This window comes from Gymnodraco acuticeps, unplaced genomic scaffold, assembly GCF_902827175.1.
Source record: "Gymnodraco acuticeps unplaced genomic scaffold, fGymAcu1.1, whole genome shotgun sequence".
Lineage (NCBI taxonomy): Eukaryota > Metazoa > Chordata > Actinopteri > Perciformes > Bathydraconidae > Gymnodraco > Gymnodraco acuticeps.
The window spans coordinates 2,566,080-2,592,081 of NW_022990590.1; the positions used below are offsets into that span (position 1 = coordinate 2,566,080).

The 26,002-nt window shown below is 41.8% G+C and overlaps 1 protein-coding gene across 1 annotated transcript; it reads left to right on the plus strand.

The window, feature by feature from the left end:
- Positions 1-6,179: 6,179 nt before the first annotated feature.
- Positions 6,180-25,409, plus strand: LOC117554189 (solute carrier family 23 member 1-like). Its single transcript, XM_034228483.1, is given in 13 exon segments — positions 6,180-6,330; positions 9,814-9,951; positions 17,908-18,065; positions 18,841-19,000; positions 19,186-19,367; positions 19,469-19,589; positions 19,691-19,847; positions 21,818-21,936; positions 21,938-22,072; positions 22,192-22,356; positions 22,441-22,549; positions 22,671-22,766; positions 24,862-25,409. Coding segments are annotated over 13 exon segments (1,854 nt in total). The 5' UTR covers positions 6,180-6,282; the 3' UTR covers positions 25,128-25,409.
- The last annotated feature ends 593 nt before the right edge of the window (positions 25,410-26,002 follow it).

Consider the following 26,002-nt stretch of genomic DNA (forward strand, 5'->3'; position numbering starts at 1 on the left):
GCAGTAGGCAGGCTAATGTCCCGCAGCGGCTGCCTCTCTGGTGGACTCCGGTACTGCACATTACTCCCGAGACATTTTCAACAAAAAAAAAAACTTTTTTGAAACATTTTTTTTAAGTGAAACATCCGGGGCTTTTCAGAAAACATCCGGGACTTGAGCCCAAGTAGCCACCCCCTAGCGCCGCCACTGATGCACTCCCTTAGGATAGGTTGAGGGAAAAGGGTAGCAAGTAAGAAGTAAGAAACAGAGGCGGAGAGGCACACACAGGGAGAAAGGTCCCCACTGGAACCTTAATTGGAATTTGTGAGAGGTGAGGAGTAGGTCTGTGACTACGTTCCACACTCCCCGGCCGGGATAGGCCTCTCTGTAACCTGTTACCCTCTAATAGAACCTTGAGAGGTCAGAGAGGGGAAAGGTTTTGGATAAGGTTTTAAATATAAGATCTAAGTTTTTAGGATTTAAATGAAAGAGTAAGAACTAAAATGTATAGGTGAAGAGGCACAACGTGTCTACGTCAATGCCCTCTTATTAGATTATTTAATTTTATCACTATAAGCTTTTTCAAAAAGGAAGGTCTTAAGCATACTCTTAAAAACGGATAGGCTGTCTTGATAAGAAAAGGCTCTGGCTCCCATTGTACTTTTAAAGACTCTAGGAACAACCAGCAACCCTGCATTCTTGGAACGCAATGCCCTAGTAGGACAGTAGGGTATAATGAGTTATTTAAGGTAAGATGGCGCCTGCCCATTAAGGGCTTTGTAGGCGAGAAGAATCATTTTAAATTCTATCCTGTGTTCTATAGGGAGCCAGTGTAAGGCAGCCAGAACAGGAGTAATGTGGTCCCTTTTCCGAACTCTGGTTAGTACATGTGCTGCAGCATTTTGAATCAGCTGAAGCGACTTAACTGACTTCTTGGTACACCCTGATAATAAAGAGTTACAATAATCCAGCCTAGAAGTAACAAATGCATGGACTAGTTTCTCTGCATTGTTTTGAGGCAAGATATGCCTGATTTTTTTTTTTTAGATGAAAGAAGGCGGTCCTTGAGATTGATTTTATGTGGGCGTTACAAGATAAATCCTGATCAAATATAATACCAATGTTCCTTACAGTCTCACTGGAGGCCAAATTAATGCCATCCATAGTTAGTATATCTTTAGATAGTTTGTTTCGTAGATTCTTTGGGCCGAGTAAAATAACTTCAGTTTTAGCCGTGTTCAACATCAAAAAGTTTAAGGTCATCCACGTTTTTTAAGTCCTTAAGGCAGTATTGAATTGTATTTAGGTGATTGGTTTCATCAGGCTTGATGGATAAATATAGTTGAGTATCATCTGCATAACAGTGGAAATGTACAGAATGATTCCTTATAATATTGCCTAACGGAAGCATATATAGTGTGAACAAAATAGGTCCAAGCACTGAGCCCTGTGGCACTCCATGGCTCACTTTGGTTTGCATGGAAGATTCATCGTTGACACACACAAACTGAGAGCATTCAGACAAATAGGACCTAAACCAGCCTAAAGCAGTTCCCTTTATGCCAACTAAGTGCTCTAGTCTTTGCAATAGGATATCATGGTCGATAGTATCAAATGCAGCACTAAAATCGAGCAAAACAAGAATAGAGACAAGTCCCTTGTCTGAGGCTATTAGAAGGTCATTCGTGACTTTAACCAGAGCTGTCTCTGTGCTATGATGTGTTCTAAAGCCAGACTGAAAATCTTCAAATAAATCATTGTTTTTTAAGTAATCACACAACTGTTTTGCGACAGCTTTCTCAAGAATGTTTGAGAGGAACGGGAGATTAGAAATAGGTCTATAATTGGCTAAAACCTCTGGATCGAGGTTGTGCTTTTTAAGAAGAGGTTTTATCACTGCTACTTTAAATGATTGTGGAACATAGCCTGATAATAAAGACATATTCATAATATTTAATAAAGAAGTGCTAATTAATGGAAAAACTTCCTTTAACAGCTTAGTTGGAATTGGGTCTAAGATACACGTTGATGGTTTAGAAGAGAGGTGGGGAACCTCCGGCCCCCGGGCCGTAAACGGCCCGAGAGACCATTTGGTGTGGCCCTCGAGGTAATTTATAAACACACGCAAAAAAGAAAAAAATTAAAGAAATCTAGACCGCAAAATAATTAAACAAGTGAGTGCCTGTTTTTCCTGGCCAAGGTCAGGGTCCTTGAACACAACACAAGCCTAACGTGTCATCACATGGTATATGTCTCGTCTGACAGGGGTGTAGTTCTGACGGGGACCACCAGAACGCAGCTCCGCTCCGGCACTTCCAAAAATTGCAGTACCCATAAGGAGCCGTACACATGCTGCAGTTTTTGCGTGGCTGTGTTTTAGTTGTAAGCCCAGTGGCTATCTGTCATACTGATCATACAGTCAATAACTTTGTTGTTATTAGCATCTGGTTAGCTACTATGCTAACGAATATAAGAAGCTTTTTCTACAACCAGTGAGGTAAAGGCACACCTTTATATGATCATTATAGTTATAAAAAAATAAGAGAATAAAGTAAACAGGTATAAAATACTATATGACAGTAAAAAAAAAAAGTTGTTATTAATAAACAAGAATACAGTTTGAAAGGGGAGTGATTTGTAAAATATCCATAAAGAAAAAGAAAATCTGTTTACAGTTCTGTTTCATATGGGTGTTGAGAGATGTATCCATAGATCTCCTAATGTTGCTCTCAAAGTGCACCAGATTGATGCTTTTAACTTCAACATTTAAAATCAAATCTTCCCGGGGGAGCATACCCCCGGACCCCCCTAGAGGAGGTTAGGTCCCCCCCACTTAAATCATGTTCACATGGATAGGAAACTAAATACATTTGCACACATCTTGTGTCCATATCTTTCTGTTTGGGTGGTCATGCCACAACCGTGCACGTGCATTATTACGTTACCATTGACTGTTAGCAGGCTCAATGTCGAGTCAAGGCAACATAATAAAGGAGACGATAGCCGAAGTAATCAAAAAAAGAATTTAATTAATAATTACCACCATGGTTGAACAAAGGAAATATAAAGTAATGACAGACAAGAACACATACTGCACAGACAGGATCAGCCCCAGACAAAGGGGAAGGCAGAATACTTATACATGAGGTAATGACGAGACAAGACACACCTGGGTTAATTACAAATGGGTACACCTGGAGGGGAAACGATAAGGACTACAAAACCATAACAGGAAACTACAGCTAGACATGACACATCACACTAGGAGCGCCTGATCAGGGCACAAACACATAACATGCATGCATGCGTGAGTCATGTCAAGATATCTGGATTAAGAGGTTGCTTTTTCTTTGCACAGCATGAAAGAAAGGCCAAATGAATGGGCTGTGATTTTAGTTTTTTTAAGCAGAGGTCAATAATTTGTACGGCCCTCGGAGGATGTTGAAAACATTGAAATGGCCCTTGAGAGGAAAAAGGTTCCCCACCCCTGGTTTAGAAGAAAGAATCATTGAATTTAATTGTTCAAGGTTTATGGCTGAAAAGCATTCTAGTTTACTATCTAGTGTAATATTAGAACTTATATTTCCGGGAGCTGTTGATGACACTATACTGGTCAAAGGCAATAGTTCATTGATTTTGTTTCTAAGAGTAACAATTGTATCATTAAAAAAGCACTTAAAATCATTGCTACTGAGTGCTATGGGAATAGAAGGCTCAATCGAGCTGTGGCTCTCTGTCAGCCTGGCTACAGTGCTGAAAATAAGTCTTGCATTATTCTTATTCTCATCTATTAATGAAGAGTAGTAGGCTGCTCTCGCTTTACGCAGTGCTTTCTTATATTCATTGAGAGTAATATGCCAAATTAAACAAGAAGTTTCGGCATTATGCCATGGAGCTAGTCTATGTTGTTTTATTTTCTTCTTTTTCATAGGAGCAACAGAGTCCAATTTTATTCGCAGCGCATCTGTAGCAGAGTCCTGCATCGGGTGTACAGTGTACCCGACGGGTGACCCGCAAAAAAAGTGATTCGCGGGTGGTATTTTTTCAAACGCTTTTTTCCGGGTTCGGTTCTGGGTAAAACAAAGATGATGCGGGTCGGGTCGCGGGTGTTGCATAATAAATATATTAAAATAATAATAATTTAGTTTAATGTTTAAATCCTCAGACCTCTCCCCCGCGGGACCGCGCATAATCATAACCTCTGCAGCGCATCAATCTGCTGCTGAGCGCGCCACATTCGAAATGGCTGAGGTGAAGCTCTCTAGCGGAGAATACAGCATTTTCAATAACACTTCCTCAAGAGCGAAATCCAACATCTGGGAGGCTTTTGGTGTCATCCTAGATCAGTGTTTCTCAAACTTTTTCATACCAAGGACCACTTAACCAATAAAAAAACACTCGCGGACCACCTAACTCCACAAATATCAAAAAACACATCGTTTTTCTAGAACAGATTACAAATCGCCTGAAAATGGTACAAACAAGTGGCAACATGTGTGATGAAGGTGTTGCGCTGGGCTATATCATGCAAAGTGAAACTTAACCTTGCTCCATTGCGGAGATATTCCCGCGAGAGTGCGGAAAACTTAAATTGATTAATTAATTTAAAATGTGAAATGTTACCAATATACTCACGGACCACTAGGGGGCGCTCACGGGCCACCAGTGGTCCGCGGACCACACTTTGAGAAGCACTGTCCTAGATGGATAAAAGAACCAACATCCCACGCTTTTTGAGACAAATATGCAACTGCGTGTGACGTGTGTTAATAATTGCACATTTTCACTGCTCATATATATGCGGGTTCGGGTCGGGTTGCGGATCTTGTGCCGACGGGTCGGGTCGAGTTGCGGAACTAATTGGCAATATGTGCGGGTAGCGTGGCGGGTTCGGTATTGCACGTCGCGGGGGCGGGAGCGGGAGCGGGTCTTGAAAATCAGACCCGTGCAGGACTCTGATCTGTAGCACTATCAACAACATGATCAATTTGGGTTGGTGTACATTTTGTATAAGTTTCCTCCCCTACATGCAGACATGCTATCGAGTTAAGTATTGATGGAATCTCTTCCTTAAATTTGGCTATAGCATTAACAGATAGGTTTCTGCTGCAAGAGCTTTTGACTAATGCTTTGTAGTCTAGTAACAGTACTTCAAAAGTTACCAAATAATTGTCGGATAAAGCAGGATTATGCGGTTCGACTAATAGTTGCTCAATTTCAATACCATAAGTCAGAACAAGGTCGAGAGTGTGATTATAACAGTGGGTTGGTTTATTTACACTCTGACGGAAACCAATAGAATCTAATATAGAGTTAAATGCAGCAGTAACGGTACGTCCACACAGCAGCTTTAAACAAATCTTCCAATGCTTCTCTGCCCATTGACTTTGAATGGGGATGACGTCACTTTGCCTCGCTTTTCGCCGAACTGCATTGTGGGGGAGCGAAGCGAAGATTTCCAGGATTTTCAGGATTTTCAGGATTCAAAAGTTGAGCAATGTTCAACTTTTGAAGCTGAGCTGGAAGCGTCAGCCAATCAAATCCCATTTATGCAAATCTGACAGTAGAAGCTCTAGCCAATCAAACCGCGTGTAAGCAGGGAGAACCAGACCGCAGTTAATTTCCTCATATTCCAAACGAGAAATTACGGTAGCAAATCACCCGGTTCTTTACGACCAGAACTATTAACGGGATACAATCCGGAGGAACCAGGCATGGAGGGAGGTGGCAGAGACAGTGGGTGAAACGGGTAGGTTTTCGCCTATTTGGGGAGTTTATATATATATATATATATTGCTCGCATAAAATCCCCGGGGTTTTTTGCTTTGTATGTCGGGGGCGGGAGATTCATGTGATTGGTTGTTGGTCGCGTTGCTTGCAAAAAATCCCCAAGCTTTCAGACACGCCCAGCTCAAAGATTTTCAAGATTTTTGAAAAGATGCTGTGTGGACGTACCGTAAGGCTATTTTTATCATCGTCAACATGAATATTAAAATCACCTACGATAATTACTTTATCTGTTACACACATAAGAATCTCCTTTCTTCTACGATGACAAAGTACCAATTAAATAGTTGTTATACAATTTCCACATTCTAATGAAACATAGAAAGTAATGATTAACACATAATATGTAACTAATTTACAATTGAGCTGGACTTTGTCCTAAGATGAGCCTACATGTACATTACCAGCAGTCCCTGATGTTGTTCCTGGTTGTTACTTCCACAGTTGTCCTTTTTTTTACCAATTCCTCCACCTCAGGAAGCCAAAACCACATTTTGATCTTATAGTGGACTTGCAATGGCTTCAGGGAAGGGAAGTAATGGACTCAACACTATTGCATTTGATGTAAGTACAATGACTTTTCATGTAAATGATACCATGTATTGGCATTTTAAATATTTGTAAATAGCAGAGGTGTGGACTCGAGTCACATGACTTGGACTCGAGTCAGACTCGAGTCACACATTTTATGACTTGAGACTCGACTTGACAACATCACAAAAGACTTGCGACTCGACTTGGACTTGAACACCAATGACTCGGGACTTGACTTGGACTTGAGCCTTCTGACTTGAGGTGACTTGATACTTTTATTCAGAGGTCTCCAACACGCCGATCGCGAGCTGCCGTTAGAAGAGCAGACTCCCGTCGGGGAAAGCAGAATCTTCAGCCGCTCCTACTCTTGCTGAGAATCCTTGCAGGCAGGGAAGGGTCTTTATTTAGCTGGGCCACCATGCGGCCAATCATATGCGAGGACACACTAGGATCATACCATTATGTGAAAGAAGGGTGGGGGGCACAGCATGTGTAGTGGTACAGGCCAGTTGCACAGAGCGACGGGGAGACGGGGAGCCGGATTTCAATGCAAGCGCGTCGGAAAAAGTCAAGAAATGAGCGAAAACCGAAAAAAGAAGCAGCATCTGGCTGCTTTTCAATGATATTGGAGAAAGCAAAGCTGAGTGCAGGATTTGTCAAATTAAAATAACCTTCAGAGCAGGGTTTTTTTTTGGTAACCACTCAGGATTTATTGTCAGAGGTGGGAGAAGTTCAGACAATTAAAAAAGTTACAATCAGGGTTCCCGCGGGGGCTTAACAAGTCTTAAAAAGTCTTAAATTTGATCATCAGAATTTAAGGCCTTAAAAAGGTCTTAAATATGATTCAGAAGGTCTTAAAAATTATCGGATTTGAAAGGTACTTCTATGTTGCGATAGCGTCTAAATGTGTTTTGGGGGAAATGTCCGGGCTGCAAAGTAACCAGTACGGTAATAGCCTTTCAGTTCCCCCCAACAATTTGTCCATCCATCCATCCATCTTCTCCCGCTTATCCGTGGTCGGGTCGCGGGGGTAGCAGTTCCAGCAGAGAGCCCCAAACTTTCTTTTCCCTGGCGACATCAACCAGCTCTGACTGGGGGATCCCAAGGCGCTCCCAGGCCAGCGAAGAGATATAATCCCTCCACCTGGTCCTAGGTCTACCCCTTGGTCTCTTCCCAGCTGGACGTGCCTGGAACACCTCCCTAGGGAGGCGCCCAGGTGGCATCCTAACTAGGTGCCCGAACCACCTCAACTGGCTCCTTTCGACGCGAAGGAGGAGCGGCTCAACTCCGAGTCCCTCCCTGATGACCGAACTTCTCACCTTATCCCTAAGGGAGACACCAGCCACCCTGCGGAGAAAACCCATCTCGGCCGCTTGTATCCAACAATTTGTATTGAATTAAATCAACATGGAACCAGTAATCACTAACTTTGTTTCCCCCGGCCCCTTATTGGAGAACACCCAGCTAGTAACCTAGTAACCAAGCTTCAGCTCATGTAGCCTATCTTCGAATCTACTTACAAATAAATATGGGGAAGTGTAAGTTCAACCGTATTTGGTTGGAAAACATCTAATTTAGTGCTTGGTTGAAACCAGTGGAGGGAACGTGTTTGAAGCCCGCTGCATCTTTTGCAAAATAAATTAGTTTGTTTTGCTAATGTAGCGTTAGCTAGTGCAGCAGCAGCTAATGCAGCGTTAGCTAGTGCAGCAGCTCCCGCAACAACACCGGGGGACCTCCGGGCGAAGTTTGGGTCTACGTCAACCCTAAAAGCGGAGGTGCTGTAGACGCTAAATACCGTAGCTAAACACCAATCATACAACAGCAACGATGAAATAGTGTAGCCAAGGCAGCAGAGCTCTGAATATAGCTCTTGTCACTCTCTCTCAGAGACACACACACACACACACACACACACACACACACACACACACACACACACACACACACACACACACACACACACACACACACTGTGGGCACACAAGGGCTGCTCGATTATGGCAATAATCAAGATTATGTTGGTCAATAATTAATATCACGATTATTAAATATGATTATTCATTGACTTTGAAAACATCCATTTTTTGAACTTTAAAACAAATAATAATTTGAACAGTATCTTTTTAACTGTTGATTACCCTGAACGTATAATTCAACTGAAAAACCAATACAAAAGTTAATTAAATAAATGATACATTACTAAAAAATTCATTGGATCAAATATGTTGTGGTGCACTGTCACAACCTAGCAAAGCAAAATAATCGTTTTTTCCGATTATGTTGTTTTCGTAATTGTGGCAGGCCAAAATCGTAATTGCGATTAAAATATGAATAATTGCACAGCCCTAACACACACACACACACACTCAAGCACACACAGACGCACACACATACACACTTTTTGTCTAACACGCTAACACAGTTCTGTACTGTTACGCTGTTGTGTTCAGTCATTGTTCTTATGTTGAACATGAATACATTTACTTTGTAAGTGATTATGGGACGTATTTCTTCTTTATATACATTTTCCTTCATACTTTATTGCCGTGAAATAGGTCTTAAATTCTATTCAAAGTGGTCTTAAAAAGGTGTTAAAAAGTCTTAAATTTGAGTTGGCGAAACCTGCAGGAACCCTGTACAATAAAAAGTCCTGCATTCAAAATGTTACAAGTAAAAGTACAAAAGTATTAGCATAAAAATATACTTAAAGTACCACAGAGGGATCTAGATTCAGGTGTTCTTTTCCCCATAGAGACCGCCTCGCTGCACATTATCCCTTGCATAAAGATAGATTGTGGGTCCCTTATAACATGTTGTACACAGTGGAAAATAAACATTCTGGTCACCTTAACATCAGGGATCTTATACATTAAACTCCTTCTGAATCAAACCGTCACGGTAGCCTTACCTTACTGATCCCTCTTAAATTAGAAAAACACACGTTACTTTACCAGCAGAGAGAAAATTGATTATTCAATTATTAATGTGACTAATAAAGAGCAATTTGATTATTAAGTATTATTCTGTTGATCGATGTCATTACATTTGGTGAAAAACACATAATGACTTGTTTATGACTCGTTTTGTCAAAGTTTAGGACTTGACTTGACTTGAACTTGCCCATCCTGACTTGAGACTTGACTTGGACTTGCAAAACAATGACTTGAGACTTGACTCGGACTTGCAAAACAATGACTTGGTCCCACCTCTGGTAAATAGTGAGGATTGCTCTTCAATGAGTTCTGATTAATCCTGATACACAGTGAGCAAAGGTTCAGACAGGTGGGAGGTCTTTTGGTTGGAAGTTTATAAAAGTTGTGCAACTCTTTCTTAGGGTCCACACTCAGCCACATTTGTTTTTGATTTGGAAGCTTTACATATTTTCAACTAATACAGAAACACAAGGACAGAGATGTGTTTCTGTTGTCTATTATGTCTTTCTATGTGAAATGTCCATCTGTTTCAATGCACTTAAAAATCCCAAAAGGTTAAATGTTGTATATGGTGTTGCAGATGGATGGAGATCATCAAAGAGGAGAGGAGGAAAAGACATGCGGCAGCAGCTGTGTAACAGAGGAAGACAGAAATAAACCCACCTATTGTGTGACTGATGTTCCTCCCTGGTACCTTTGTATTTTTCTGGCAATGCAGGTGGGTGTGACAAAGCCTTGTGGAGGTTTTGGTTTCTGCGGGTCATAAAACGCTGGGTTACGTATTGTAACCCTTGTTATATTAGCACAGGCGGAGCCCTCTACTGGACTCTATGGGTACTACCTTATCATGCAAGCATTCACCTACTGAGATTTCTATAGACGTAGCCGGCCCCGGGGCGGGCCTACCTGAGTGCGTGCGCATCTCACTTCCGTATAAAAGGAGGCCCCGCCTCCTGACCATCATCCTTCACCACTCTTCAGCGAGCGGTATAGGACAGACAGTGCCCCAGGGTAGAGGGCTCCGCCTGTGCTAATATAACAAGGGTTACAATACGTAACCCGGCGTTATATCTCTCACAGGCTCCGCCCTCTACTGGACTCTATGGGTGCAGTGGGCGGAGCCCCGATGTATGCACGCACCAGAGATGGGGACTCGAGTTTATGGGTCCTTCTCACTTCGGTTAAATGGATTCCTTGCGTCCCTCACTTGCGTTGTTTCCCTGCGTCTAGTCCCTCCCACCAGGGAAGCATGGAGGGACGCAAGGAAACCACGAGAAGCAGGGAAATTAGTTTTAAGAGCAATGGGACGTCCTTTCCTCCGGAGCGTCACGTGAAGCGACGTCCGTTTGTGATGACGCTGCACAGCTGATCGTCTGACAGCAGCTATGTTCCCGTTATTTTCACACACACCTGTTAGTACACATTTACTGACACAAACATTTGTATCATCTGTTGTAGACCCAAATAAATAAAATAAAATAAGAACTAATTCTCAAAAAAGATAAACGCCATTCTTAAAATGTATAAACGAACAATAGTTTGATTAATATTGATTAGAGTGCACAATAGAAATAAAATAATTGAGAGAAGAAAAAGAGATATATTATCTATCAAAACCCAGTTAGATTAACATTCATTGGATTGCACACTTTGTTTGTTTGTGTGGATATGTAGCAAATTCACATTTTAAATAGCACTTAATGACTGATTGAATGGAAATGACAATAAATGAAAATGTAAAACGAAAAAAGCGATCATGAAAATGTTTCCAAAAAATGAATAAAATGATTTTTGACCACTTTGTTGTTCAGATATATCACATATTTGTAACTAAATGATACATGAATTGAAACAAAACACGGTATAAACTGAGGAGTGAGTCCCGTGAGGTTCATGTATTTTCTTCACTCTGCTCTCATGTCAAGAAGCATCAGATCAGTGCATGCGCTGCATCGTCCAATCAGTGAGCGATACACAGTAAGGGGCTGGGCGAGTGTCTGAGGTTTTCATCGGAGGATGGTCTGATGGTTCCTCGGTTATCGCTCCTCCATTATCGCTCCTCGATCCTCGGTCCTCCGGCAAAAAATAAGGCCATTGGGACGTTACTCAAGATGGCACAGACAAATCAACTTCCGGTGAGACCGAGACCGAGGAGCGAGGAAATGAAAAATAAGAGAAGTGAGAAGGGCCCTGTGACTCGGACTCGAATCGCACTTAAGTCGCACACACAGAGACTTCAGACTTGACTTGGACTCCTGCTCAAAAGACTTCGGACTCGACTTGGACTCGTGTTTTGGGACTCGTGAACAATCATTGTGTTTTCTATTTTTGGCGTATTAAAGGTGGGGTAGGTAAGTTTGAGAAACCGGCTCGAGATCGCATGATGAATTGGAAATGGGGGACCCTGATGTAAACAAGACGAAAGTCTTTTTCTGGTCTGCATCCCTTAACAATTGTATGTTTTGAGCTGTACTGTACTGTACCCAATATACAAGCTGTTAATAAACTTTTCAATCAATCAATCAATCAATCAATCAATCGCTAGAATTTGAAAATACACAACCGGAGAAAATCTGCCACTTCCTTACAGAGCCCCTCCTCCAACACACACGAACGCGCACATGACCAATGAGGGCACGAGATAAGTTTGTGCCCCGATGGAAGGCTGACAGGCAGGTAGGCTATCCAGTTATTTTAGCCAGGCCGGCTCAGATGATTGGTCGTGCTTTTTACAGTATCACGGCTTCCACAGATGAAAATTTGTAATGGATTTGTTGTCAAAGCACTTCAGATATTCATTGCTATCGGGATGAGCATTCCATGGAATATAACAAAAAGTGTATCACGAGCCGGTTTCTCAAACTTAGCTACCCCACCTTTAACATTAACATTAACATCATGGTAACACCATGGCGACCGACGGCACACCTGCAGCTGTACGGCTTGTAATTAGGTTCAACTATAAAAACTTCGAACAAAAATGCCGGCGGACCAACAAAAGGAGCGCACACTGCAAAGTCTACTCTGCAATATTAAAATCAAGGATGCTGGTGCAACAACGTCAAATTTCATCAGGCACTTGAAAACTCACCCGGAGAGGTCAGTCACATTAACGCATATGGACGGTTAGCAAACATGTTTAGCTCAGCATCAGCTATGTAATGTTAACTTAGCTTGCTACTAGCTTTGTAACTGAATATTTGAAAAGATGAGTGAATGTTTGCTTGTCACACTTGTTTGCGTTGAATGACGTTGACATCCAACTCTTGACATGACATAAAAAAAGGTCGGTAACGTTAATCATTACGTTCCGCTACCACCATCTACTGGCTAACGTTAAACGTAGAAAAATACATAGTTACATACATAAATACATCTGTCGGTTTATAGGCAGGTTACAGGTTTATTGTTGACCACGTAACGTTAATGTTACAGGTTTATCAGGTTACCATTACACTGGGTTTGAGTGAGAGGATAGAGGAAGATGTTTATTTATAGTAGACTTAAAATATGTAATTAGAGACCCAGTGTAATTAAACAATACGGTTGCAGAGGTCAAATTTTAACATGTTTGTCCACTGGCCAAATGGCTAGCCTAGTGAATGTTGACATTTTACCAGCCACTCAATAGATTGCCATTGTTATTTTTGGCTGGTACGTGCAACATACAGTACCAGCCACTTGCATGATTTACCAGCATTTGGCTGGTAAATGGTGTTAATGGTAGATATCTCTTTTGGAACAGGTCATGTTTTAATATCACCAGTTCAGTATATTTCAGATAATATTGCAGCAATAGTTTTTTAGTTGCAAATGGCACAGAACAAATGTTTACTTTTAAGTACTTTTAACACAGTTTCCCTGCGGGGGATTAATAAAGTATTTGTGATACTGATTTTTGATTCTGAAGTGTTTTGAAGTTGTTTGCATTTAGCTAAAGTGTGATGTTTTTCCTCATATTGCATTGCAATAGCCTGTTTAAAGTGATTATATAACAAACAACTAATCAGTACTGATACTGTATATGCTAATAGATATAGGAGTGATAATAATACAGTAAATGCTTTGCATTTCTTAGATATAGCTGTGCAGTATTCTTAACAGACTGGATAGCAGCAGACAATAGAAGGCTTATTACAACCAGAAGAGACATGAGACTTTTATTTTTTAGAGACTTGAGACTTGACTTGGACTCGTGACCAAAGACTTGAGACTTGATCAAGTCTCACCCCACAAAGACTTGAGACTTGACTTGGACTCGTGACCAAAGACTTGAGACTTGCAAAAAAAGACTTGTGAACATCTCTGGCACGCACTGTCGTCCAGCACACCGTTCCACCTCACTGTCCCTGACCGGCTTTAGCAGCCGCTGCGCCTCACTCACCTCTCCCTCGGTTGTAACACCCTGACGCGCTTGCCTCGCAAAAAAGTGTGCTCGAAAACAGTGCTGAGGGCTCCCCTGCGTCCGCTTATAGGCAGACAGGGAAAGTCCGCAGCTGTATGGGTTCACTATGCACCCTCTCTCCTGAGTCCCTAAAGAGCACGGGGAGAGCGCAAGTGCCTCCTATGTCCCCACACTCAGACACTAACCCCGTGCAGGGTGTGTACGGACTATAGTATGGAGGGCTCTCCCCCTCCTGCCCCCAGGCAGGCGAGGGGTGCCCTTTAGCCCTGTAAGGGCCCAAAGCGCATTACGTTACCCCGCGACCCTCCAGGAGTCGGGAGAAACTTAAGCGCATTTATGCTCGGGGGGGGGGGGGGTCAGATGCCCACTGACCCTCAGACCCCCCCCCCTCCTCACCAGTCATGTTGCCCCAGCAAGCACAGACGCTGAGAAAGAGCCAGACATATCCAAGAGATAAAACTTTATGAAGGGACCTGGCGTTGACCAAGACGCCGCCGTGCATATATCCTCCACACTCACACCGTTGAATAAAGCGGTCGACGCAGCCACAGCTCGTGTGGAGTGTGCACGGACCCCCGTGGGACAGGCTCTCCCTGCCTGCTCGTAGACGTGTGCAATGCCTCTGCAAAGCCAGCCTGCCAAGTCCACCGGACTTTTTTTCTTCATTCTTCAATACAAAACGGAACATTTTATGAAGTTGTTATCAACAAAACAAAACCGGACCGTTTTTTTAATTAGGTCATCTTGTTATCCGTTTTTTGATTCAGGCTTTGGTTTCCCGGTTTTTCGTAAAAAAGGCTGGTATTTTCGTTTTTTGGTTCAAACGTTAAATCAAACTAACAAAACGTACAGACTTTTTTTAATTAGGTTTTCTCGTTATCCGTCTTTTGATTCAGACAACACAGACGGGAAAACGGCTTTGGTTTTTGGTTTTTCCGTTTTAAATCAAAAACCAAAAAAGGCTGGTATTTTCGTTTTTTGGCTTTTGGTTCAAACGAAAAATCAAACTAACAAAACGTACACGGACCCCTCAGCTGTGGGGCCACAGCTATGAAGCTGTGATACTCTCTGGTGACCCGTTCCGCCGCAAAACTCCCCGTGAAGGGAAGATTTGCCCCTGGAGGGTCGACACAGAAAGGGCCGATTATTTACTGAGGTCCCTGAACGCACCGCCGTGCGCTCGCGCGCTCCACCATAATGCTGTTTTTACCACTACGGTAAACTGCATTAATTGGAGTCTTTGCTCTAGGCATAGTGTGTTCTCTGACAGCAATACGCCGGCCATAATGCCCCTGCACCCGCATAGCGCTCTCCTTTAGATAGCACTGTCACTACCCGATCTGCAGCTCTGCCCGATCTGCAGTGCGCATGTGCGAGATGGTCCGCCATATTGGAGAACTCCGGACGGCATCCCAAGAAGGACACTTGACACAGTGGCTTTTGGCAAAGCTGAAAAATAAAACTCGAGAGAGATGAGTTATTGTTATTACAACGTGACTTCACTATTATTTAACAACTCTTTTTATTGGGTTCTTTTATTTGGGGTTAAGTACATTGTCAGAATAAGTGAGAAATTGATTTAACTTCTGTTAGACAGCCATATGCCATACATTTTTGCATACATTCACAGTAAATATGTATTCAGTATGATGTCGCAAATAACGCACAGCTGATATAAAAGGACTTTACTGATTTTCTTTGAATAAGAATGTAAATACTGAGTCTTTAAATAATATAGCAATATGCTGTAAAATTATATGAAAGCATGAATAAAACTACACATCTTCAGATGTTGTACATACATAAGTGTCCTACACTAATAATACAAAGTTATTATGGCTGTCTGTACCTTTTGTGCACCGCCTAGTGGTTAAAGCACGTTATTGCATTATTGTTTTTATGTGTTATATTTGATTTAAAAAATATTAAGAGTACATACTTTCATAGGGGGAAAGTAGAAGGTCTGTGATAGAAATATAGAATATAACAAATCAAGAAGATACTATAAGTGATCTCTACAATAAAACAGTTTAGTGCAGGATGTACAAAGATATTAATAGGAGGAGGTGCAAAACAGAAAAACGAATTAACCTTTATTTAAACATTAAATAACAGATTAAGGTCTTCTTTTAAATAAGAAAAAAACGTTGGGGGTATCTATCTACAGATAAATATTAAGCCTGACAAAGTACTTAACGTCTAATATATTGCTTTCCTGCAATGTTAACTATGTTGAAGCACTTATTTTAACTGATATTATAATTATACTCTTATGTATGTAGATAGTATAAGAAATGTGCAGAATATGACAGTTTAATGGTGGAGGTACACACATATTGATTGATGTCTTGTAATGCGCTGTTGAGGAACCTGTGACCCAAGATTTTCATTCATTGCATACACCGTAGTTGTGTATATGATATGTCAATAAACCTTTGAAAATCTTGAAATCTTTAAAGGGATGTGCAAAATAGCCATAATATACAGTCTTTAATGAACTATTAGTAGAGAATAACGAGTAATGAATATACTTTATTACTCGTTTCCATTCATGTCAATTGCAGATAAATGTTTAGTCTTCTCAAGCACCAACTATCAAATATCTCTCCTAATTGTTGGCACTTGACAATCACCTTACCTGAATTTTACTCAGGTGTAACTAAAGTCTGCTTTAAGGGTTGTTTATATTTCACATCATTAATCAGAATCTGCAAAGTAACTAAAATAAATGTAGTGGAGTAAAAATACCAGGTTAACCTCTGAATTGTAGTGGAGTAGAATTACAAAGTAACAATGAGCTGTCATGTGGGTATATATTAATGCTGCACATTATGGACACAAGCGATTTTCACCCATTTATTAATGATATGTTTTACATTTGATAACACCAATGTGTTTAATACTGGCAACTTCTAATTGTGGGAAAACCGAAAACGTTCAGTAGAGACGTCCCATAGAACATTTTGCGAAACACAATAGCCAGCATGTGTAGTTCTGGGGGGGTGTTCGATTCCAGTTTTGGATAGTCTGGCGTGGTTTAGTTCCATTTCAAACAGCTGTTTGACGCTCGGCGTAACCTTGGCGCACTGCCACTCCAACATCTAATCCCAGAGTTTGAAGATTAATCACGGGGACTGTAGTCCTAAACAGGGGTGGTTCTAGGGGGGCAGGGGGGGCCAGTGCCCCCCTAACACTGACTTTGGACCCCCCCCTGTGGCCCCCCTAAAAATGAAAAAAAAAGTTTATGATTAAACAATTTCTTGGCTGACGGAATAGGCGGAAGTAACGATATTTGTCATTCTAGTCGGACCCATTAGAGCAGGGGTCTCCAACACGTCGGTCACGAGCTACCGGTATCTCGCAAGCCCTCAATAGCCCCCACTTTACAAATATGTAAACGTAACGCAACCCGTCATCGCCACGGAGGAGCACACAGCCTCTGTGAGTGAGCCAGACAGAGAGAGAGAGAGCTAGAGAGCACACCTTTATCTATTTAATGTGTTGTAAAAAATAAATAAATCATTCCAATGTGGACAGTAAAAAAAAAATAACAGTTTGAAAGGGGAGTGATTAGTAAAGTATGCATAAATAAAAAGAAAGAATACTAACTATAGGTAACATAAGATAAGAATAAACTAGTTTAAATTATTTGTTATTGGTTGTGATCATATTCTAAAGATTTGTTGATTATTGAAAAGTATACAGCTCTCTTTCATGAGTGTTGAGAGCTGTATCCATAAATTCATTTTGTGCTCAAAGTGCACCAGATTGATGCATTTAACTTCAACATTTAAAAAAAAATCTTCCCGGGGGTTCACGCCCCCGGACCCCCCTAGAGAAGGTGAGGTACACCCCCAAATAAAGCAGGTTCAAATAATTAAATTGCATACATTTTCTTTTAGTAAACACTGAAAACGGGTCCCACAGACCCAAACAGCACACAAAGGTAAGCGTATAATAATGTGTAATGAAACAAATATCAATAACTGTATTGCATTGTTTTCTTAAGTGTATGTGCAATTACTTCATACTGTCTTTGTCTTTTTCGTCCTGCATTTATTGTGCCCCCCTCAGAAAATAACTGGCCCCAGCCTGTAAAAAAAAAACTGAGTGACTTCTGGCATTTATGTACATGTATAAAAGTAGCATCCATTTATCATTAATAGTTTGTAAAATACTGCAAATGCAGATTGTTGTTGTCCGGTGTGTGTAGGGGTGTCATCAATAACCTTAATTATTCACTCTGATCACCATTCCTCTCCTGTGCAGCATTACCTGACAGCCTTTGGGGCGATCACCGCCATCCCCCTCATTCTCTCTGAGGGGCTGTGTCTGCAGCACGACAGCCTGACCCAGAGTCAGCTCATTAACACCATCTTCTTCACCTCTGGCCTGGTCACTGTGCTGCAGGTCACCTTTGGTGTCAGGTCAGAATGATGGCTCCAGCTAATCACACCACTAACCATCCTATAAGATTGGAGATTGTTTTAGTTAAACGTGTAAGAGTAATAGTACTCTGAATAACAAACTCTGGTTACTCAAGTTAGACCCTTACTGAGACCCTTGGAAATGTGAAAACTGGCTTCTATTTTTTCTTTGTTACTGTATAACATAATTGTATGGATACAGTAATATAGAAAAAGTAATGGCTCTGTTTCCTAGCTCCTATTAAACAGTTTTAAAGAAGCAGCAAACAGCTGTTTTAGGGGGGGGGAAAGCTTGACAAGAACCCGACAAAAACACTGAGTTGTATGCTACCTAGCACTAATCGCAGGACAGTTAGCTGGTGAAAAAGTGTAACAAATGTATGCGTAAAGAGAACTGAAAGGCAAAAACATAGGCTAACTGAAAAAAAACTTGACTAAGACTAAGATGTTGAACATTAAATACATGATAATAACATACTATTAACTATCTGCTATACCAGCATGTTAACATTGTCATTGTGAGCATGTTAGCATTACGATGTTAGCATTTAGTAGTCTCACAAAGCTACAGTCAAGTTGACTCTGCTGTTCTTAACTTGTTAAAGAAAGTTTGTGACCTATTATTGTGCATTTATAACAAACATAGATTCAACTGTACTGTTTTGTAGTCTTACACATTCAGTAGACATGAGAAAACCTTTAAATGCTTTGTCCTAATAAATGGTTTGTTTATTTGTCTGACTGAGAACTATGTTTGTTTATGTCACACTTGTAGGCTTCCCATACTACAGGGGGGCACCTTTAGTCTGGTGACCCCTGCCATGGCCATGTTGTCCCTACCAGAATGGAAGTGCCCAGCTTGGACCCAGAACGCCACACTGGTCAACACTTCCTCACCTGTTTTCATAGAAGTTTGGCAGACCCGCCTGACAACAGTGAGCCAGCACAGACACTGCACAGCTTTTGATTGATAAAAAAACAAAGAAGTGAAACAACACTTTTGTAGAGCTCATGATTCATTCAGTGAGCTAGTTTCCGCTCCGGGAAGTAGACAATCCAATTGCAGGCACTCGGCCAAAGTTGATGCTAAGGATTTTGATTATTGTGTTCCTGTCCGCAGCTGCAGGGCTCTATTATGGTGGCCTCTCTTCTGCAGATCCTGGTTGGTTTCTCGGGCCTCATTGGCCTCCTCATGCGCTTCATTGGCCCGCTAACCATTGCCCCCACTGTCTCTCTCATCGGCCTGTCACTGTTCGATTCAGTTGGACAGAAGGCTGGCAGCCACTGGGGCATCTCTGCTATGTACGTAAGCGCTCGATGCCATAGTTACTCTCTCTTTGCCTACGGTATCAGTCTCTGGTATTGCATCATCATGCTAATGACAGTTATTCTCATACACACAGGACCACAGTGCTGATCATCCTGTTCTCCCAGTACCTCCGTCGTGTACCAGTCCCTGTTCCTGCATATAGCAAAGCCAAGAAACTGCACACCTCAAAGTTCTATATCTTCCAGATAATGCCTGTATGTTATGTATAAGCATGTATAGAGCCAGATATACACAATTTCTGTTCCTTTTTAATTGTACTGGCATATGCTGAGGCTGATAAGTAAATATTGTTTAGATCCTGCTGGGGATTGGGGTCTCATGGTTAGTCTGCTACCTCCTCACCATATTTGATGTCCTACCATCTGATCCAACCCAATATGGCCACCTGGCCCGCACTGACGTTAAGGGAGATGTGGTGAATGAGGCTTCCTGGTTCACATTACCTTACCCTGGTAAGTAAACAAGATACTATCAAAGACATTCTGGGAGGTAAGAAAAAACCATGGGCATAGTAGAATCAAATATTCATTCATTAATTAGCATTAATTCCTGCATGTATGATGCATTGGTGTAGGCATCACCCTGGTTCCCTTGTAAAAAAGCTTATGGGCTTACTCTATTGAACTATAGCAGGAAATAAGCTTTTGTCTAATGAAAGATTATACTAGAAGGGTTGCCAACTTTGGGTACCTGGCTGGAGTGAGATTTTGATATCATGTGTTTAATTACACATATGTTCACGAAATGACTGCTATCGTGTCAGCAGTGGGACCTTAGCATATATATAGGATACAAATACACAATATTGGACACAGACTATAAAGGGCACACAGTTTCATTCACTAATGAAAGTCAAACACATCTTTGTTTCCACTGTTGTATTGTGTGCCTGTCGCGATAAGCAATTAATTGACTTATCGTACGATAAATAAAAATGAACTCGATAAATTACCATTTACATGAGGATGTAACTAGCAGTTTGAACGGATGTACTTGAATTATTATTATATATTAACATTATGTCAGTGGTCTAAAATGGTCATACAACGGTGCCGACAATATTATCGTTTATCGCAATAATTTCCGGGAAAATGTATCCAACAAAATTAATTATTGTGAGAGGCCTATACATGAAACACAAACACAAACAAATCTACAGACTTACTCCAAACTGCCAAATATATTAATTAACACACTCTCACTCTCATACACTCTTTGACTCTATTTTGGCCTAGTAGAACAATAAGCAGCAGACTTTTACTTTTTATAATTTCTACTGGATCTTAGATCTGCGCATGCGCAATACGGGTCGGCAGTGGCGGCTCCAAAGTATGTGTGTTGGGTAATCTACGGTATGGTAGGGCTAACCCATACAGTGGTGGGGCTCAAGTCAGTATTTGCAATGTAATTACATACACGCTCCCCTTGACAGTGAAACGCCACGCGTGAGGTTTAGATTATTTCCCTGTCTCAATCTAAATTGAACTGTATGAAATAAAAAGGCACATTTGTCTTGTAGTAAATAAAAAGCGAGACCTGGAGCCAATCCTGCTATTTCTCCACAGGTGAAAGAGTTGACATGCTGAAAACCCAACCCCTGCAGGAGATTTTTTGAAATACTAACATAAAATACACATTCTGCTACTCTCTTGAGAAGAAAGATAAATAAATCTATTACTACACGACATATTTTAAAAAATGAATGCTATTTTAGTTTTTAGTAATTACTTTACATTGTGGATAAGGGTGGATAGCCCCCATTGTTCTGTGTGTCAAAATGAAAGACAGCCCACACACCTATCAATCATCACACCGTGGGGTCTCATTTCATTACGTGTTGATTTCTATCAACACGTAATGTTGTATCGATGTATATAGAGATGTACTACAGCAAAAGTATTCTCCATCGGGACTTCCTGCAACAACACCACACCGTTATCTTGATTCTGATTGGCCAGAAGACATTATCAAAGATGTTCTATTGAGAAGACGATCACTACGTGACAAAAGTTTTCAAAACCGTTTCTAGTCTTCGGTATTCTTGTTTTGGCGTGAGAATAGTTTGGGCAGCGTGAGAGCGTGAGATTGAGAGTGAAAGCGTGTGTCACACGCCAGATGCGTGAGAGTTGGCAACCCAGATAACTGTACAAGTTTTGTTTAGCAAGATAATCCTAACAAATAAACACCACTTGTGTGATTGTTAAGTAAAAGCTAACGATATGCTATAAACAAACCTCACATTAATTCAACATCTGAACCACTGAGTACACACATTTACGGTATGGGAAATGGAGAAAGGGGAAGTGCAAAAAAGATCACTCATGAACTAATTTGTTAATAACTAATCCTTGAACGACTCAATGCCCGAAAGTACGATTTTTTTTACATTGCTCAATATTTACAATTTTGACTCCTAATAAAGGTCAGTGGGGCATGCCAGCTGTGAGCCTGGCAGGTGTGTTTGGCATGATGGCTGGAATAATATGCTCCATGGCAGAATCTGTGGGCGACTATTACGCCTGTGCCAGGTTGTCAGGCGCCCCCCCCTCCCCCCTCGCACGCCATCAACAGGGGTATTGCTGTTGAGGGGCTGGGCAGTTTGTTGGCAGGGGCCTTTGGCACAGGCAACGGTACTACCTCATTTAGTGAGAATGTGGCTGCCCTTGGTATCACGAAGGTAAGATAAGATATCGACATCCAACCGTACAGAATATATTTTATTTATACTGCAGTAGTAAAATGCATGTTCAAAACATCTGGTATTGAGAACAAGCACAATTCCTGTTTGTGTAACAGGTGGGGAGCCGAATGGTTATTCTTCTGAGTGGATTGTTCATGATTTTGATCGGGATGCTGGGCAAAGTTGGGGCCATCTTCGCCTCCATCCCCACCCCTGTAATGGGAGGCATGCTTCTGATCATGTTTGGAGTCATAGCTGCAGCAGGAGTTTCAAATCTACAGGTATAATACGATTAACAATCAGCCACATTGTGTCCAAATGCTTTGCTACTATTCAGAATGTTGCTGACATATCTCATTTTACAGTCCACAGACATGAACTCCTCCAGGAATATATTTATTTTTGGCTTCTCCATTATGTCTGCACTCGTCATTCCGAACTGGATAATGAAGAATCCTGGTTCCTTAGATACCGGTATCTATCAAGAAATGGCATTACTCCTTAAAGCCTTCTCTATTTTAACAGCATGTAATGTATATCTTTCTCAATAATTATTTTGTCTGTGTTTTGACTTAATATTTCTTTTGTAACTCAGGTGTTAAAGAGGTAGATCAAGTGCTGCAGATATTATTGACCACAAATATGTTTGTGGGAGGGTTTCTTGGCTTCTTCCTTGATAACACAATTCCAGGTGAGCTGAAATTGAAGGTTGTTATTGACACAAGTTCTAAAATCCAATTAATGTGAATGTAAACTGTTATTACACTGAACAAAAATATAAATGCAACACTTTTGTTTTTGCTCCCATTTTTCATGAGATGAACTCAAAGATCTAAAACATTTTCTATATACACAAAATAACCATTTCTCTCAAATATTGTTCACAAATCTGAAAAAATCTGTGATAGTGAGCACTTCTCCTTTGCCGAGATAATCCATCCCACCTCACAGGTGTGGCATATCAAGATGCTGATTAGACAGCATGATTATTGCACAGGTGTGCCTTAGGCTGGCCACAATAAAAGGCCACTCTGAAATGTTCAGTTTTATCACACAGCACAATGCCACAGATGTCGCAAGTTTTGAGGGAGCGTGCAATTGGCATGCTGACAGCAGGAATGTCCACCAGAGCTGTTGCCCGTGAATTGAATGTTCATTTCTCTACCATAAGCCGTCTCCAAAGGCGTTTCAGAGAATTTGGCAGTACATCCAACCGGCCTCACAACCGCAGACCACGTGTAACCACACCAGCCCAGGACCTCCACATCCAGCATGTTCACCTCCAAGATCGTCTGAGACCAGCCACTCGGACAGCTGCTGCAACAATCGGTTTGCATAACCAAAGAATTTCTGCACAAACTGTCAGAAACTGTCTCAGGGAAGCTCATCTGTATGCTCGTCGTCCTCATCGGGGTCTCGACCTGACTCCGGTTTGTCGTCGTAACCGACTTGAGTGGGCAAATGCTCACATTCGATGGCGTCTGGCACGTTGGAGAGGTGTTCTCTTCACGGATGAATCCCGGTTTTCACTGTTCAGGGCAGATGGCAGACAGCGTGTGTGGCGTTGTGTGGGTGAGCGGTTTTCTGATGTCAATGTTGTGAATCGAGTGGCCCATGGTGGTGGTGGGGTTATGGTATGGGCAGGCGTATATAATGGACGACGAACACAGGTGCATTGTATTGATGGCATTGTGAATGCACAGAGATACCGTGACGAGATCCTGAGGCCCATTGTTGTGCCATTCATCCACGACCATCACCTCATGTTGCAGCATGATAATGCACGGCCCCATGTTGCAAGGATCTGTACACAATTCCTGGAGGCTGAAAACATCTCAGTTCTTGCATGGCCAGCATACTCACCGGAAATGTCACCCATTGATCATGTTTGGGATGCTCTGGATCGGCGTATACGACAGCGTGTTCCAGTTCCTGCCAATATCCAGCAACTTCGCACAGCCATTGAAGAGGAGTGGACCAACATTCCACAGGCCACAATCAAAACCTGATCAACTCTATGCGAAGGAGATGTGTTGCACTGCGTGAGGCAAATGGTGGTCACACCAGATACTGACTGGTTTTCGGACCCCCCCAGACCTCCCCCAATAAAGCAAAACTGCACGTTTCAGAGTGGCCTTTTTTTTTTTGGCCAGCCTAACCCCCTAATCCCACCAGGAGCGTCTGCGCTGCGGCTGCTGCGTTTTTAGCGATCGCGGCCACTCTAGTCAATGGGTGCTATTCCACCAGACCCGCGGCTCGAAGCGTCCCAGAAGCTCCTCGCCGCAAGGAATTTCTAAAATATAGGATGAATCCTATTTTTGACGCAGCGCAGCGCAGGCAGGAAGTGGAACGTTCATCCAACAACTGCGAGGCTGCACACACGACGCTCCGCTTCCGCAACGTTTTGAAACGCGCCTGGTGGGTTATGACGCAGGAGGAGGTCGCAGCGCGGCACAGCGCAATGCAGCGCAGACGCTTCCGGTGGGATCAGGGGGTAAGGCACACCTGTGCAATAATCATGCTGTCTAATCAGCATCTTGATATGCCACACCTGTGAGGTGGGATGGATTATCTCGGCAAAGGAGAAGTGCTCACTATCACAGATTTTTTCAGATTTGTGAACAATATTTGAGAGAAATGGTTATTTTGTGTATATAGAAAATGTTTTAGATCTTTGAGTTCATCTCATGAAAAATGGGAGCAAAAACAAAAGTGTTGCATTTATATTTTTGTTCAGTGTATAAAAAAGGTGTGGTCTAATTGTCTTTCTAATACCACGATCTCAGGGACCAAACGTGAGCGTGGCCTCTTAGCCCAGGATAAAGTACATCTGGGGGACTCTAGCTGCACCTTGGGAACTGAAGAGGTGTATGACCTTCCGTTTGGCATAGCCTCTTGCCTGTCATCCCAATCTTGGGTCCGTTACATCCCTTTCTGCCCATGGAAGGATAGCAGATCTGAGAAACAGTCGGAGGAAAACAATATGCCACAAGGCTGGGGGAAAGAGCACCTGCAAAACGGCACGGTGGTGTTTGATGAATGTGCTCTATAAACTGTGATAAAGAGGTGGTGTCATAAAGTGAAATAATAAACATTTTATCTTTTTACATCACACAAGGGTCAAATAAATATTGTTTTGAGGATCTTTGCCCTACTGATGACTGGTCAAACAGGAGATTACAATAAAGTTTAATTTCCTACATGAACCAGAACTGCCAGCAGTGGATTTATTTGTGATGCATCATCCCTTCAATTATGACTATGCAAAAAAAAAAGGAAGTGTGAACTGAAGCTTCCACATTCTGTCAACACCAAATAAAGAAAACTACTTAAATATCACTGTGTTATTATGCTCCACCGTTACTCACATTTCTTCTAAAAACTCATAAACAGTCACACACACACCGACAGAAAACTAGAATAATATATAGACATTTTAAGGGATAAACCCCTTGAGATGCACCATCTGGTTTTCAAGGGGGTCCCGACAATAATGCATTCCTCATTCTCCTCTTTCAAAGGAAATGTAATTTAGCCTGTGGATAACTGTATTATCACACAGCCCTATCTTCACACTGATCTAAGCAGCAGCTTAAAAAACCCACAGCAGAGACCCTCTGGCTCTTCTTGTGTTTCCTTCTGCAAAAGCAAAAGAGATAACACATATTTTCAATCGTCCACTTTGCCTTCATCTCTTTTCTCTGTCAATTCATTTCCTCTGCCTCACCAGCGCTGACAGGCAGGTGGGATATGGTTTAATGCTTTGATCTGTGGAGCCATCAGTTTTCCCAGAGGCGCAATTGAAACACTGGTCAATGGTTGGATGTACACTGTAATGTTATTTAAGGATGGTACAAAAGCAAGAGTGTTTTTGTACTTTATTTTGAGCTATAAAAATCTAACCTTTTTTATTTACGTGCCTTACTG